This window comes from Engystomops pustulosus, chromosome 1 (genome assembly GCF_040894005.1).
Source record: "Engystomops pustulosus chromosome 1, aEngPut4.maternal, whole genome shotgun sequence".
NCBI classification, from domain to species: Eukaryota; Metazoa; Chordata; class Amphibia; order Anura; family Leptodactylidae; genus Engystomops; species Engystomops pustulosus.
In genome coordinates this window covers 181898100-181915724 of record NC_092411.1, presented here as the reverse complement: position 1 = coordinate 181915724, position 17625 = coordinate 181898100, and the positions used below count along the sequence as shown (strand labels likewise).

The window sequence follows — 17625 nt, the reverse complement described above, 5'->3', positions numbered from 1 at the left end:
TCCGATTGATGAGAAAAATAGACCAACTAAAGCTCTGTTTATATCTGCGTTGGGGGCTCCATTAATAATCTCATCATTGATTTATTAAAAAACATAGTACAATATACAGCACTACAAAGTTAACTAGGATAAAGAAAAACAATGGAAAAAAATAACAGATACAAAACGAGCCTAATAAAAGAAGTTGTTTTGTTCATGTTGTCCAGAATCATATGAAGATAGACAGATAGTTGAGAATTTATCATATGCCGATGCTCATGTGACCACATGGCGTGGAGGTGGTGCAATCACAAGAGTAATCACAATTACCTGCAATGCGCAAGAAATTTTCATTATTTTAGTGCTTCTACACAAGAGGACTGGAGTAGAAGCACTGATAGATTTACTGATGGTTTCTGTCTGGTGGAACAGAGGGAAAGCGGTCAGTCAGTCCTTAAGGTTGACTTGCAGCGAGCATTCCTACTAAAAGACAACTGGTGAGCCAGTGATAGGGTCATGATTGGTAAAGGTTCATTAATGTGTAGTGGTAGAGAAGGTTATAGCCTCTGTTTCACAAAAAGTTTACAGTATATTGCTGCATTATCATAAACCACCAATGCTGACCACTACGAAAAGCACCCAGAAAAAAAAAATACCAAAAAAATGGTGATTTACAGCCCTCTCCATTCTTGGTGTACCATCTTTACTCTACTGGGCCTATATGCAGGTTGTGAGATGAGATCTTAGGTCTCTCATACACAAAAATTCTAAAAGATCAGTCTACATAAATATTAGATGAGATAAGCCTTCATATGAATAGTTTCTATTCAGATTTGCTATTCATCTGAGAATATAAAACATATAAAACAATACCTGGATACTCCCTGTGAAAAAGGGGAATAGCCCCCCAAGGGAAAGTTTTCCTTGTTTGATCAGCAGAAATCTGCCGATGCCAGTTATGCAGGTGTGACTGTGGATGGATGCATTTATTTAGTAAAGGGAGGTGGATTATTATCACTATTGTATAATATGCACTATGAAGATGGAATTGCAGTTAGATGAAATGACCTTTTAGCCGAGTTGCACTTGTGACAATTGAAATTCAATCCATTAACTTTTGTGGAAATTGTGACCACACACGTGTATGAGGCTCTTTAAACTTATTCATAGCATGGAACATTTTTTATACAAGTCAGAGTCATCAAACACAGCGACTGTTCCTTGTAAAAAACCTGGTCCTGTGCCGTGGTCAAAGAATATAACAACCATATACTCACATACATTCCTGTCCATAAAATAGCTGCAAATGGAGGTGATCTCTAACTGGTGACTAGTGACAGCTAGAGATCACATGACCCTCCATCTGCAGCCATTTTATGGACAGGAATGTCTGGCTGATGAGGTAAAAGACAGGAGGCTTCACTTCACATATAAAAAAAAAATTGATCAGAACTTTTAATACATTTATACTAGTAAATTAACTACCGGTAATATCCTGTCCCTCACACTTACACACGCATTATAAAAAACAGCATGGTGGCTCAGTGCTTAGAACTATAGCCTTGCAGCGCTGGGTCCTGGGTTCATTTGCAAAGAGTTTGTATGTTCTCTCCGTGTTTGGGAGGAAATCGGAGGAACCGGAGGAAACCCATACACACTCCAAAACAAACTGGTAGGTTGATTAGATTGTGAGCACCATGGGTAACGAGGACTGATTTGGCAAACTCTGCGTAGCACTGCACTATATAAATAAAGGAATTATTATTATTAATTATAAAAATGAGGTAAAGTGGGCTTTAAAGGAAAACTACCACTACCACACAAACCTATGTACACCTCCTGAGTGATGTCACAAGCATCCAGCAAGGGAGAGGAGGGAAGTATGGGTGCTTGAGGTGTGCATAATAATTAACCCAGAGGCTAATTAGCAAATCTTTAAAAGTTTTTTTTTTTTTTTTTTTTAACAGGAACACCAGCATGTTAAAGGAAACCTACCACTTGGGATAGGGTTTATAAGCTGGACATGCCGTGCACCAGCTCAGGGTGAGCTGGTGCCGGCGCTTATCTCCGTTTATGTTTTTAAATAGTTTTAAAGTGTTTTAACAGTTTATTAATGTTTATATCCTTACTGGCTTTCCCGCACCGGGGTCCGCGCTCGGCGCACCATGCCGAATAGGAAGTGGTAGCGTGCATGGTGCGCCGAGCGCGGATCCCGGTGCAGGAAAACCAGTAAGGATATAAACATTAATAAACTGTTAAAACACTTTAAAACTATTTAAAAACATAAACGGAGATAAGCGCCGGCACCAGCTCACCCTGGGCTGGTGCACGGCATGTCCAGCTTATAAACCCTATTCCAAGTGGTAGGTTTCCTTTAAGGTTGTGTTCCGGGATCGTTGAGAAGAAGCCAACAGGTAAGCATCTTTAGCTTAATTAACTAACATCCAAGTGGTAGTTTTGCCTTTAAAAGCTAGCAGTAATTCCAATGATAGTAAGAATATTAAAGTGATATTGTTTGAATAATAAAAAATTATACATATTTCCAATATACTTTCTGCATCAATGCCTCAATGCTTGGTAGATGTTTGTTGCTTGTCGTCATTCTATAGAAAGCTTCCTTGTTTATTTCCAGTGAACAAAAATCTGACTATGGTCACAAAGATGTGTGGCTAGTTATAACCCACAGCTCTGATTACTCTCTATGATACTAATGAGCCTGTGTGACCATGGTCAGATTTCTGTCCATTGGTAGTATACAATGATGCATTCTATTAACAAAAAAAAACAAAAAAAAAAAACAGAAATCAGAGATACAAAAACGCCTTGAGGATTTGATACAGAAAGTATATTGGAAAATTGTGGATTTTTTCATCATACAAACAATAATATTATTTTGCTGAAGTAGGAATACCCCTTTAAGCCCTTCAAATTCACACATATACATAAGACACATGTCATTCAAAATAAAATTGCACAGATGTACGACTTTCCAGAGATAAGGTCTAGCAATCTGGTAGTGAATTAAGCTTGAAAACACTTTGCAAGCCAAGTCCAAACATGTCAGGCTGACTAATATTCCATATGGTACCAAACTGGATATCCTACAGTACATTATGTAATCAGATATAGAACAAAGAAAGCCTTTTCCCTTCCTCCTATGCTGCCAGGAACCTTTTTATTTTCTCAGGAGATGTTTCTGTGAAAGAGCAAGAAATTCAGGGAGTTCAGTAAGCTTCGGGACCTATTCTCTCCAGCTTCACAGAATATGATAGATAACTCCAACTCAACTACAGATAGAATAGATGACAAAATTCAGACTAAGGGCAACCAAGACAATAATATATGATTTCCAGGCATGATGCTATAGAACAAGAGGAGCTGTACAGACTGCAATTCCTGCTATTTTATACACATGCACAGATATATTCACATATATAACACAAAAGTAAAGACAACACAAATGTACTGTGGGTACAGGCAATGCATATGTTATTCCTGTGGTGGATACAGATACAATATACAGTATAGTCATTATTTTTCTAGAAACTGAACCTGCCCGACAGTTATAAGATACTAAACCTCCCACAGATCCTTATGAACTAGATAACCCTATACCATCTGGACAACAATTAAAAAAAAAACATTTATAGACATCAAACCCATATTTAACCCATTATCACTGACACGTGTTTTCAGCTTAGTGACCAGACTCGATTTTTAGAATCTGACATGTGCCACAATAATTGGTTATAATTTCGAACTCTAACATATCCAGCCGAGTTTGAGACTGTTTTCATATGATACATTGTACTTGATGTTAGTTCGTTCTGAAAAAAAAAAAAAAGATATATACTCGAGTATAAGCCGAGTTTATCAGCACAAAAAATGTGCCGAAAAACACTTGGCTTATACTCGCCCCCCGCAGGTCCGTGCGGCGTACAGCCGTGATGTCAGACGCGGCGGCAATAGTCAGCTGGCTCACAATCTGATATCAGGGAAGCCGACGTCACAGCTGTGCGCGGCACTGACTTGTTGCTGCTGCCGAACGGATCGAACAGAAGACCTGCGGGGGCGCCGGAAAGGTGAGTTTTAACTTTGTTTGTTTTTTTTTTAGAGGGACAGGGGGCTGCTGGCAGCTATATACTGGCAGGGGGGGGGGGGTGCTGGCAGCTATATACTGGGGGCGGGTGCTGGCTGATATGTATTGGGGGGGGTGTTGCCTGCTATATAATGGGGGGGGCTGCTGGCTGCCATATACTGGGAGGGGATGTTGCTTGCTATATACTGGGGGGGGGGGGGGGGGATGTTGCCTGCTATATACTGGGGGGGCTGCTGGCTGCCATATACTGGGAGGGGATGTTGCCTGCTATATACTGGAGGTGGCTGCTGCCTGCTATATACTGGGGCGGGCTGTGACCAGTGCATTTTCCACCCTAGGCTTATACTAGAGTCAATAGGTTTTCTCAATTTTTAGTGGTAACATAAGGGGCCTCGGCTTTTATTCGAGTTGGCTTATACTCAAGTATTTATAGTAGTTAAACTACCCAAAAAGCTTGAAAACTAACATTTTCGGAATGTCTGCTTCATGTTGGAATTACAATTTATGTGTCCGCTCATTTTTCTAGGATGTTATAAGGATTAGAACTTTTCATGAAAATCGTCAAAATTCACATTGATGGACAAGTTTATTAACCCTTTAAGTGATTCACATGGGTTGGACAAAACTTTAGAATTTTTTTTTTTGGAAAAAAAACAAACATTCATTTAGGCCAAAAATGACATTTTCATAATGAATTAAATAATGAAATGCTCTGCAAAGTTTGACATCCAATTTCTCCCGTGTGCACCCATACCCCATATGTAGTAGCAAACTACTGTATGGGCGCACGGCTGGGCATAGAATGAAAGAAGTGACATTAAGAGCAGATTTGTATTGTCACATTGTACAGGCTATAAAATTATAATTTTTTTGGTGAATATATGCCGGCTTATCATTTGCAGCGTAAGATACAATGTAAAGATAATTAATTTTGGGGATCTATAGCTTATTCACAAAATTTTAATAACTATTTCAAGGGGGACACAAACAGAATCATCAATTTTTATTTTAAAATTTAGCACCTCTTATCCCCGCTCATCATAACATAAAAATAATATTTTATTCTCTGGTTCACTCGGATTACAGCAATACCTCATTTATATAGGTTTTTTTTTTATCTTTGCGTCAGTTTTTTTTTTAAGCAAAACCAATACTGGAGAAATTCTAATTTTTTCTACTATCAACAACTATTCAGGGGCATAACTTCTGTATTTTTCTGTTGCCAAATCTGGTTGAGGGCTTTTTTGAGAAAATAGTTATTCTTTTTTAACTTTTTTGATCACTTTTTAGAACATTTTTTGTGAGGGTATTTGATGAAAAATTGTATATTATGGGAAGTTTTTTCATGTTTTTTTTTCCACTTCATTATCAAAGGTTAATACAGGATTTGAAAGTTATACATCTTTCCCGAAAAACAAACTTTCACACATTAACGGCAATACAAAAAGACTGCCCAATTTGCAATGTTGGACAGTAATAAAACTCACTATCGGGCAATAGGTGTGATGTGAATGTTTTCTGAGGGCCATCTAGCACATCTTCTGGTCTGTTTGGTTTTCAACTTATTTTCACCAATATAAATCTCCCAGTTATACAGCAAATCAGTCTGGCTCCTCTAGCATTGCATGGACTACAAATCTCAACTAAAAGAAAGTTAGGCGACCTGCTCCTATAAGTCACTTGTATCATGTACAGAGCTTGCACGGAAGCTTTTGTTTTCCTGTTGGAAAGTTTCTTAACTTCCTGATTATGAAATGAACTTAAACTGCTGATGTACAAGAAAAAGAAAGCTGCCTTCACAAAATATATTTAAAGCCAAACATCATTGTTGTCAATGTTTAAAGCCTTGGTAAGACAATGACAAATATACGGATGCACACACACAAAAAATAAATAATGAAAAGCTTTCGACAAACAAATACTTCCCAAACAAAAAGTTCATGTGTACATACTGTGTACAACAGGTCGAATGGATTGTAATCCAACGCTTCGGTTGCAGAAAACATGAAATGACCAAATTTGGCAAATGTGTTGCTAGATCTGCACGAAGCAAAGACAATTAAGATTCTGCAAAGATAGCTTAGAGCAAAAGTCGGGGATGAATTTAAATTACACAAACTTGTGCTTAATCTTCTTAAAAATAAAACACACTGGAAGCCAAGAAAGCAGGCAGAACACTGCAGGGGTATTCCGTGAACACAGCCTTCTTTCATGTCACACTGGTACTGTACGGATGAGCGATAACCTCAGATTTCACAAATGCTTAGCAATCCTCCCAGATGCTAATTATTTCTAGCACAGCTCTCTGGGTGGGTGGAAAATGAAAAGTGAGAATTAAATGATATCATGCTCATGAACACCACCAGATTCTTATGCCTGAAATATGAACCAGTGATTACACTACTCACTTCCTTATTTATGTACTGCGTCTTCTACCAAGAGAACTTTCTAAAATTTGTGTGAGATAACTGATTGAGCCCCGACCATATGTGATATTAAACACACCCCCACCACACACACACACACACACACACACACACACACACACACACACACACACACACACACACACACACACACACACACACACACACACACACACACACACACACACACACACACACACACACACACACACACACACACACACACACACACACACACACACACACACACACACACACCATCTAATTGGGTAAAAAAAATCTACTTTAGGTTTTACAGACCTAACCTAACTCTGTAAAAGATTTTTAAAAGCTTTGCAGCAAAAATGATAAACTTTTTTTATTGCTACCATCATGCGGACTGAACAACCTTGTTTTTTTTGTGTTGCAAAATGGCAAAAAAGTGGTGTTACAGACATTTGAGCGCTATCTTCCGTTACAGGGGTCACCGTAACGCAAGTTTTTTTAATATTGATAAATCAGAACTTGTGGGACGCAATGATACCCAACATGTTTATGATTTTTATTATTTATTTTTATATCAGTTCTAGGGAAAGGGGGCGATTTAACTTTTAGGGGGTTTTTTGGGGTGGGAAGGGGGGGTTATAATTATTTTTTGCAGGTGTTAGCAGTGGGTGTTGGCTGCATTAGTGTGTATGAAGAGGTATTAGCCCTTGAACCCTCTTCATACACCCTCTGCCGCACAATGACTTTGGGGAACGTCATGGTGTAGCAAGGGGTTAATATATTCCCCTATTTATGGGCTTCCACAGACAGCTGAGTGTCCTCCAAGTTCATTGTCTGATGGACTAAATGAACTGAAAGTGGCCATACACACCTAAAGGCGTATTCACATCTGGACACATTTATCTGTCATATATATAGCTTTCTTCAGTTGCAGGTTATAAAAAAAAAAAGTACCTGTATAAAGATTTCTAATAAATGAAATCATATTGTCCCTTAGAAATTAGATAGTTGTCCTTGGATATGAACACCTCCATACCTCCAATCTGAATCTGTGGCAGTGTTGGCCACGGATGTGCAACTGAAGCTTGTCCAACATCTTGGATTCCACGTTCATCACCAGAAAACAGCTGTGGGACAAGCAGTTATTTCATATGCAAAACCAATTTGTTTATTTGGACAAACCCTCCGACAGCGGTGGTCGCATCCAAGGAAAGCTGTTCATCGTTTAAGGGACAACATAACTACATTTATGGAAGTGGTACAAGTTTTTTAATTAACATCCAGTCAGAACTGTATACTGTACATTTTTGGTCTGCGACAATTGGATTTTAAAAATGTTGAGTTGTCATTAGAACCAGGATTACCAATAAAGTTTCATTGCAAACACCTTTGACAACTGTTAAAGCTGATCATTGTAGCTTGGGACTAAAGTACAGTAAATTACCAACATCCAGAGGCCAGTTTGTAACCAGCTGTTGTCTGTATATGGGGTGATTTTAAGTAGGGAACCGCCTGTATATAGCATGATTAATTAAATTAAATGTGAATATCTGGATTGGAATAGCCCTTTAAGTTTGTGCGACTTGCTGTTCCTGATCCATTTCCCTGGTCCAGCATAGCAAATTTCAGAATGCCTTAGGTCTGCTTAAGATAACCGTCCAATTCACCACAAAGGAGAGAAACATTGTTCATGTAATTGCGGCCTAAGGACCATACTGGACTTGGGTCCCACTGCAGACTACATTAGTATGGAATAATTCAGGCTTGTAACTGCACAAAGTGAAGAGGCCTTTACAGTCTGATGACAGCACAAATGCTTTCCCATTAGTATCGATGTTGTCCCAGTTATGATTTAATAATGCGATTATAAAACAGAGACAGAGAAAAGGTGCAGCAAGATGAATATCAGCAATGGAAGCTGCATTGGAAAACAACTCTAACGGCATATCTTAGGACTGGAGGCATGTGCCTGTCTCTGTACAGGAATGTCCTTGTTTGGGGTGACCTCACATTTTAGTGTTTATTTCATTGTGTCCTTCTTATCAACAGAGATTTAAAAAAAAAACAAAGACTCCAACAAATATGTTTGGCTGGAAAAGGCAAACTCATATTGCAAATTACACAATGTATCAACTGAGCATAGCTTCAAGGCAAAGATTATTAAGAGAGAAGAAGTTGTTCCATTCTCCCAGAATTCTCAATAACGGAATGCCGCAGACAGCTATGACAGCCAAGGAAAACAAAGCTTATAGATCTGCTAAACAGCCTAAGGAATTATCATGCAGAAAGACATCACATTATAAGAACATGACTAAGATATATGTATCTGTAATATCATTTATTTAAACAAAAAAAAATAATAGAGATAGTCACACTAGAATTAGTGTGCAATGTAGTGTCCCCTTGGGGCTGTTCCGCATCTAACTCTGTGCTACTAACTACAATTCCTCTGGGTTTAGGCTCCCTATGAAACATCTGCCCCAGTTGCACGAACGTGTGTCACCTAGGTACCAATCTCATCATTTAAAGGACACCAGTCAGAAAACAGCACTAGCTTTACATACTAATGAAAACCTGTCCCTAGCCCTTTTCCATTAATGCCACTGTCAAAATCATTGAGGTAGCAGAACATACAGATAAGCGCTGCCACACTGTGGCACTTAGAGCGGTCCAGAGTATTCATGAGGAGGCCGTCCAGGGGGCAGTAACTGCAGTATCATGCCTGGTGCGCCCTGCAGTCATTGCTGGCATCTATAGTGGGAGGGACGGAGAGACAGAAGAGAGGGGAGTGCATGGACGGCGCACCACTGCAAGAAATGGCCAGCGATCGGACTGCTAAGTGCCAAGCATTTCTTTATGGTCCAAACATGGATGTGGTTTTAGTAAATTTGGAATTTATATGTGTAGTTTGTCAATGTATGCCATGTATCTTCATTGCAGATTGTAGGCTTTGCCTTTCCCAGTCGCCTCAGGGGAATCTTAGCAGGTGGATCTGCTGTAGCATGTTTACAATGCATATACTACAGCTGACTAACCCTTTGTGATTTTAAACGGTTTTTCCATAGTAATCCACAATTTTCTGATATACTAGGTAAAAGTGACAATCATGTAGAATTTTCCTACATGTCTAGTAGTTATGATGTTCGACTTTGATACAGAAACTATTGTTTATTGAACAGCATATGGGCGCAAAGATAACAACATTTTGATATATTTATTTGAAAGTTTATCCAAGAGACTCTAAACATATTGTGTAAAACTATTGGAGGCAAATAGTTAAGATTTATGAAAAATTTACTGCAACAAAAGTAGTACTGCCCCAAATATTCACCCGGAAGTAGCATTTAATTTGAAGATTTGGGTAATTCAGTAAAGCAATATAATATAAGGAATCTGCACCGTTGCATTTACAATCACCACATTTTGCACAGTTGTTGCCTGTGAAACGTCTTTGACCAGGTTTTGAGCTGAAATTTTTACCCCATGCTTTCCAAAATCCACTTATTACCCACCATATACAGGAGCCATTGTCTGCTGCTGCTGTGGCAGTTGGAAGCTGAGCAATGATTGGCTACTGTTCTGCCACAGGTCATAAATATGAGCTCTGAGCTTTGATTGGTAACTATAGGCAATGAGTAGAAGACGCTTGTGTGAGGTAAGATGGATAGGGATACAGAGATAGGGGAAGATTTATCAGAAATGTCTGATGTAAAACTGTTCCAGTTGCTCATGGATCAGCTGTAATTTTATAAACAGCTGTGCAAAAATGAAACAAGCTCCGATTGGTTGCCATGGGCAACTAGAGCAGTTCTGCTCTCAGACACTTCTGATAAATGTCCCCATAGACATTCAGAGGGACAGACAGTCACTGGAATGAGAGTGCCCGACAGTCTGAGACAGTCAGTCTATAGATACATATAAAATATTTTTGTTAACCCATTCTATTTTGTTACAGCTAAGAGCAGTTATTTACTATCCAGGGCAACGCCGGGAGCTATAGCTAGCATATATTTTTAATGACTACTTCTATAGCTCTGTACACAAAGATAAATAAAAATGTTCACCTATATGTCACCCCATTGCACAACACACCGATCAGTATGTTGTGGCTGTCATGTTTTAAATTCCAACAGAGGTCATTCAGCGTTTCTTACTTTTTTTAAAGTATATATTTCTAAAACTACAGTCACTGATACGTTATCTGTCTCACAAGCCCTTGAGCAAGTTATGTTTCAGGTAAAAATATTCTAAATCTAAAATTACCATCTGTCATATTTGTAATGACCGTTATAAAATGGTGTGAGAATTGCAATAGCTTCTGGCTAACAGGCAAACATGCAGGAGATCACTTTGGCAGAAGTCACTCCAGGCCTTTCCAATTATGAAGTTTATGCAAAAATACATTTAGCTAATTATTTCTGAGTTGTGCTGAGAATAAATGTTATGTATTTCAGTACAAAATGTAAATGTTTTCCAATATCTCATGTCTAGGGCTGAGTTCACATTACGTTATCTATATACATTGAGCGTACCCATTGACATGTACTGGCAGAGGGAGGCATAGCTGTTGCCCCCATATGTCCACTATACGTTGCATCCTAAAAGGCAGGAGAAAAATATGCAGAAAGCTACGTCTTTCCATCTTGCTCCCTCCTGTTGAGCAATGTATGGAGGTAAAAAAAAAAAGCCTTTGGGGAGCGGATTGAACATATTGCATCCATCCTCCAGGCTCACTGAGCGGATAAGTCCCTTAGCAGGCGGCGGACCTGGTGATGTCACTGTCCATATAAGTACAGTGACATCACTGGGGAAACACCGCGTACATCAGCAGAGTCAATCACTGGCTGCTGCTGCTGTACACTCCTCCCCGTGCAACGTATCCCACAGTATAAGTATACATATATACCCAGCCTTAGTCTTACACTACATTTATGACACCAATTGTAATTCTCCTAAATCAGTATATAAAGATGTGGGGACATGCATAGCAGAACAACTGCAGAATGTGTGCAGAGTGCGGACCATGGCAGAAATGCATTGACGACTGTCATCTCAAACAGCCCGTAGCAGAAATTCATGTAATGCCTCCCAAAGCATCTTTGATCTGACATGACCATTTTACTATTGTATTCTGGGGGAACTAATGTCAGAGCTCCTGGGAACTGAATTTTCATATATAATATGCCTCCTATAAAATGTCTCCTATTTACATGTGTGTACAAATAAATGGATGATAGATGGACAAGACTTTGAGTAAAGAATGTCACGGCCAATTTTCTAGGACAACATAGATGAAAATATTACAAAATCAACGATGCAAACATACCATCCAAGCAGGATGCCTCTGATGGCAATGCCACCTGTGACTATGCTGCTCACAACACTCAACATGTTGTAAAAAGCTGCATTAGATAAAAGTTAGCTGCTCTGCACTCAAATATGCAGTAACTCCAGAATGGCAAAAGCCAAAGTCTGCATGGAAAATGGCATCACGTCACAAAACTGTAGTCATTCAGAGTAAAAATGTACGGTCCTGCTACAGTAGAGGAAAAGTTTAGGTTGAATCCTACACAAACAAAGCTTGAAACCGTAGTATCACAGTTTATATGGCTGAAAAAAGACATGTCCAGCAAAAAAGTAGCTAATGGAAAATTATAAAGTAATTCTACATTTTAATATTATTTATTGGTACATAAACATTAGGAAAAATAAAACTGACAGTAAAAAGGCTTTGTATTTCATCCCCAAACTAGATATTGTTCTCTTATCATAAAAGGTCAAGTTAATCAGTACTAGAAAAATGTTATATAGGTCATGAATTATTTATTTTGATGTAACTTATCATTATAATCATTTCAGTATTAGTCACATTATCCGGATAATTGCTACATGGTGAATACGCCCAATTCATTGCAAGTTTATATATACGCAGTTTTAGAATTTTTCTTTTTCAAGAAAATTTGTCATTTTACGGGGTAAAATTAATTTTAAAAAACATCAAAAAGACTAACACATCTGGGTCAATCTCAGCACAAGTGTTGAGTGTGTCTGAAAAACCACAAGGATAAAAAAATAATTCCCCCCATGAAGGGGAATAGTGGTCTCTTTTTTGCCCATAAGGTGACCATCTTGTAACATGAGCATATCATAATGAAGAAATATCATTCTGGGAGACTTGCATTGTGAACAAATACATTTTTAAGACTTCAATTCAAATTATCACTAAACTATCAGTAAGTCACATGGTTGGAGAAGAGTCATGGTAGAATGTCCCACACTAGCCTAATTCATGTCCCACAGACCAGGTACATCATTACATGTCTAGGGGGCAGCTGCTAAAGGTATTTTATGAAGATGCACTTGTCCCATGGCACATTATTTAAGTCCGTGATGGTCAGGCAAGCATGACTCTTCTCCGCTCATGTGACTCCTCAGGTTATTTGTCTGCATCATTCAAAGTTCTTTTTCTGTGTAACTTGAAGTTTACCAAAATACAGAAGAACATCACTCTGATTCGGACACTGTCCTGGATGACTGGTTAGTGGTGGTTTGAGGGCCCAAATTATCAGTAGAAAAGCTGCATGTTGCCTGGCTGGTCAATCAGGGTTATCCATTGTGCACACATTCAACACAAAGGCAAAGGCCATTGTTACTTTAAAAGGGAACCTGTTGCCAGGAAAGTCATTTTTACATAAAGACAGGTATCAATAGCCTCTGGCATGTTTATTTTAAAAAATGCCTTAGTCCTGCATCTGAATAATTCCACTGCTTTCTAATTGTTTCTTTAACATCACCTGGCTCCCTGCCTACAGTGTGTTCTGAGTCCCGGGGAGAGGGGGCAGTTCAAACAGCACAAGTCCTGTTCTCCTTAATCTCCCCCACTCCCTCTCCCCCTGTACGTCAGAGCCACGCTGCAAGCAATTCTAGTTTGAATTGCCTCCCCCAACTGCTGGCAGGGAGCTGGATTTATTCAGATGCAGAACAGAGGGATTTTTGATCAACATTTCAGAGACTATTGGAACCTGTCATCATGCAAAAATTACCTTCCTGATAACAGGTTCCCTTTAAAGAAAATGCACCAAGATGCTCCCTCAACAAGTCTCTTGCTGGAGTGGTGACCAGCTTGAACATCTCTGATCCTTTTCAATGTGTTGGAAGTAGAGAAGAAGAACAGTGACCTGGGCAGCATTTTAATGGGTGGTGGTAATGGGGCATACGGGGAAAGGGGAGTAATCTTCTGTTATGATCTATTTATATGGCACTGGAAAACCCCTTTAACTAAAATTCCCTTTGAAAGAGCACTGAACACTATTGGCATAAAAAGGAAGTACTTTTCGAAAACATGTAAAACAGGGTTTCACAGAAATTTTGTTTAAACGCACAATAACTAAAATGATTCTTTGTGAAAATACAGTTCTCCATTTCTTTCATATGGTACGTCATTCCCATAGCCTGGCCATATCCATAATAATATTTCATATGAACATACATAAATTACAACAGACTCCATTGTTTGTTGCTTTAGCCCCACTCATGTGGTCTACTTTCCCTACTGTAATTGTGCAGGGATCATATTTGGATACAAGAATTAAAAGAAGTATTAAAATAAGAATTAAAAAGTAATGGCCCTTGACAGACAAGACTCTATTCTCATACTGTAAGGCCCTTTTCACACAAACAGATATTTTCAGCTGTATGTAAGCCATACCATGCCGTTTCCGTACAGGTATCATACAGTGACATTCATTTCAATGGATAATAAGTTCATCCATATGAATGGATGTATTTCCCACTGTACCATACCGTAGACATGAGAAAGATAGAGCTAGCTCTATATTTCCCATACGTACGGCCTTGATTCATCCCTCCCTATGGAGACGGAGAAGTGCAGCCGCGTTTTGACATGAAATAAAGAATTATGAATTTAATAACCAGGTTCTAAAAGTTAATATTCTTGAAATAGCCTCCTAAGCCTTATGTGTCCATAGCCATCAGAAGACTTGTATTGTATGGTAACCGACTATGCCACAACCGACTATTGTGGTACACAATACAAACTGCAAATATTACACTTCTAAAATTACCCAGAGACATAAACAATGGCCTTTAAAGTAACAACACATATATTTGAAGAGTAAATAGTCCCCGTCACCAGGCTATAGGATAATATTTACTAACAAAAAGGCAAAGCAGTAGCACTGTTACCTCTAGTAATGTAAATAGACTGAAGGTGTTCAGGAATATACTGTTTAACTACAGAACCATAATATATCAAGTCTTAGGGCCCAATTGCTGCTCTAGTACAATTAATGACATTCTGTCAGAAGACATGCAATAAGTCACTAGGAATATATATACAATTAATCAATAGTAATTAAGATATGACATCAATATACAGTCCAAATTTTATAGCCCATATGGAAAAAACCTGTACCCGCAGTCTCTTAAATCAATGCTTAGGCCGTATCAACCTTCCCTAGGTTCAGTGACAAATTCAGAGGGTGCATGTACTTCTACAAACAATCCCTGCACCCCCTTCTCCGTTCTGCCTTTAGCTGACAAACTGAGGGGAGACAAATTTCAAACAGCTATATCTTCTGAAATGTGGCAGTTCTGGTGTCATTTTTAAAGAGGCAAATGTGTTTCTAGGTGTCAAAGTTAAAAATGTGCTGGACTTCAAATTTAACTACTGGCACCGAATGGCTTATTGAGGCTCCTGGAAATATTTTTGAGGATGTATGAATGACAGTGTTATTCCTCATGTAAACCTGTTAAATATTTTTTTTACCTGTACTTGCATTTATTCTTATATGTATTGCCATTTTAATACCTTCTTAAAGTTTTATGAACTATCATTAGTGTATCTTTTATTTTAATCTTACATTTACTGCTCAGTAAGTTAAGTAAGTTAAATATCCAATTTTCACCATGTTAAGAACAAATGGTGTACTTTTTTTCTATTGTATACATTGAATAGAGACAGTTTGCCACTAACCAATATGGCCCTGCACCCTTTGGGAAAGGTGCATGTGCAGTGAGGGTACCAATCTGATCCTGCCTACAGTTCAACCAGTATTACATCCAGCCCACTAACTCAAGCTTACATTTACTAAGAGCTGTGTGATGGTTTTCTGGCGGAATTTACACGTTCTTTTAGGTGCAAACTGCTTGCACAGGTATTTAAGAAGTGTGTGCACCATAATTGTGTCGCACGCAACACTTTTGTAGCACAGCTACACAAGGCAACATGCGGCACAAATTAGGGGGCGTTCCGCTGCTTAGTCGGACCGTGTGCCAGATTTATCATGCAAAGTCCACAAACAGAATTGTGTCGCACACCCTATGTAAAACGTGCACCACAAAAAAGGTGGTGCACTCTGTCGAGGCATTGCAGGGAGCGCCAGATTTATGAAAAACGGGCGCTAGAAATCATGAATCTGGCGCAACCTGCACATTACACAGGCAAACTGCATTTTGTTAGTTTACACTAATAAATGTGCCCCAATGTACTTAATCCCCCCCCCCCACACAGCTTTTCCTGTGTCCTGTTAAGATTATCATATAGACATATCCCCTAGACATATATGCTTTACCAAACTTTACAAAAGTAACAAACACAGACACAGAATACAGTTTTTTCTTAATCTTTACTCCCCAGAAACAGTAAAAGCTATACAATGTGTTGAAGAAACAATCTCCTACCCAGTTTTAAAACCATATACCTATATATGCATTGTAACTTGCATGGGTGGATCTGCATCTTTGTCTATTGGATGATATGGGTTTTGCTTTTACCCTTGTATGGATTTGAAAATAGGGTTTGGGTGCTGATATGTGCTGCCCCTATTAAATCGATAACGTTCTTTGTAAATCTATATTGAAAGCGCAGCTGAAATAGTTGCCTCATTGTGCCTATATTTGAGGAATGATATGATATCATTGGTTGTAGTTTTATTGCAGTTTCTGCTGTATGTGTCAATATGTCTACAGTAATATTACATTACAATGAGAGTACACTCCCAGTACATTGCACAATCACTAAGTGGGACAGGGTTACTAGACTGCACTGAAACTTACAAATGGAAAAAAAAACATCTTTAATGCATTAAATATGGTGTGAATAGAAGGACAGACAGATATCTTAGGCAGACAGAATCTATTCTAGACATTACATTAAAAGTAATATTTCATATATGAGGACAAGTTACCTTCTGCCACCAGCTCTTCCACAGTGACCTGGTGACGTCCAATGGTGAATCCTCTGCCCACGGTCACCCCTCCAGTAACAAAATTTCCAGATGCTCCAGACCCGAGGCTAGGACCACCACTTCCACCGCCACCTCCACTCTCTGATTTGGGCATCCTAGAAAACTTCTTCATGGTGCCTTCACCCAGCAGCAGTATTGGCACCAAATCTGGCAGAGTACAAGCTGCCTGGCACACTCAGCAAATGTGACCAATCACAGGACTGTCACATCCACACAAAGGCTGCTCGGCACACAGCAGCGATCACACTGATATCACAGGAGGGCACTGCCTACATGGAGCCAGGCACAACGTGCAGGCAAGGTAATGCAAGCAGGCAGAGAAGGAAGCAGCCTGCAGCATGCCCAGCACCAGCGCTCACATCTGTGCCGCACAGCTAGGGAGCTGCAACACCAGGCAGTGCCCCCATGACCTGCACTCACGTCCTCTGCCCGGGGTCCTCACTACTAATACTTGTTGTTGGTTTCTCTGGCTGCTGAAGTGCTGGAAACGGAAGAGGAGAATCCGAAGTTCATCCATTCAGAGGCCAAAAATCCACCTCCTCCCCCTCCTCCTGCTGCTGCTAGTGGCAGCTCCTCCCCAAGCCCGCCCAGGAAACTGACAGCAGGGAGGGGGAGACAGGGCCCTGCACACACACTGTACATGGAGAGAGAGAGCCCTGTACACACTGTACATGGTGAGAGAGCCCTGCTCAAACACTGTACATGGAGAGAGAGAGAGCCCTGCACACACACTGTACATGGAGAGAGAGAGAGAGAGCCCTGCACACACACTGTACATGGAGAGAGAGAGAGAGCCCTGCACACACACTGTACATGGAGAGAGAGAGAGCCCTGTACACACTGTACATGGAGAGAGAGCCCTGCACAC

The 17625-nt window shown here is 39.6% G+C and overlaps 1 protein-coding gene across 2 annotated transcripts in view; it reads right to left on the bottom strand.

Annotated features, from left to right (window-relative positions):
* Nucleotides 1-17326, bottom strand: part of BMP2K (BMP2 inducible kinase) — a 117725-nt gene extending 100399 nt beyond the window's left edge. For both annotated transcript variants that reach the window (XM_072114400.1, XM_072114407.1), the window contains exon 1: nt 16698-17326. In XM_072114400.1, the coding sequence (XP_071970501.1) occupies nt 16698-16869 (172 nt within the window). In that variant the 5' untranslated portion in view covers nt 16870-17326. The remainder of the gene's footprint in view (nt 1-16697) is intronic.
* Nucleotides 17327-17625: the final 299 nt, after the last annotated feature.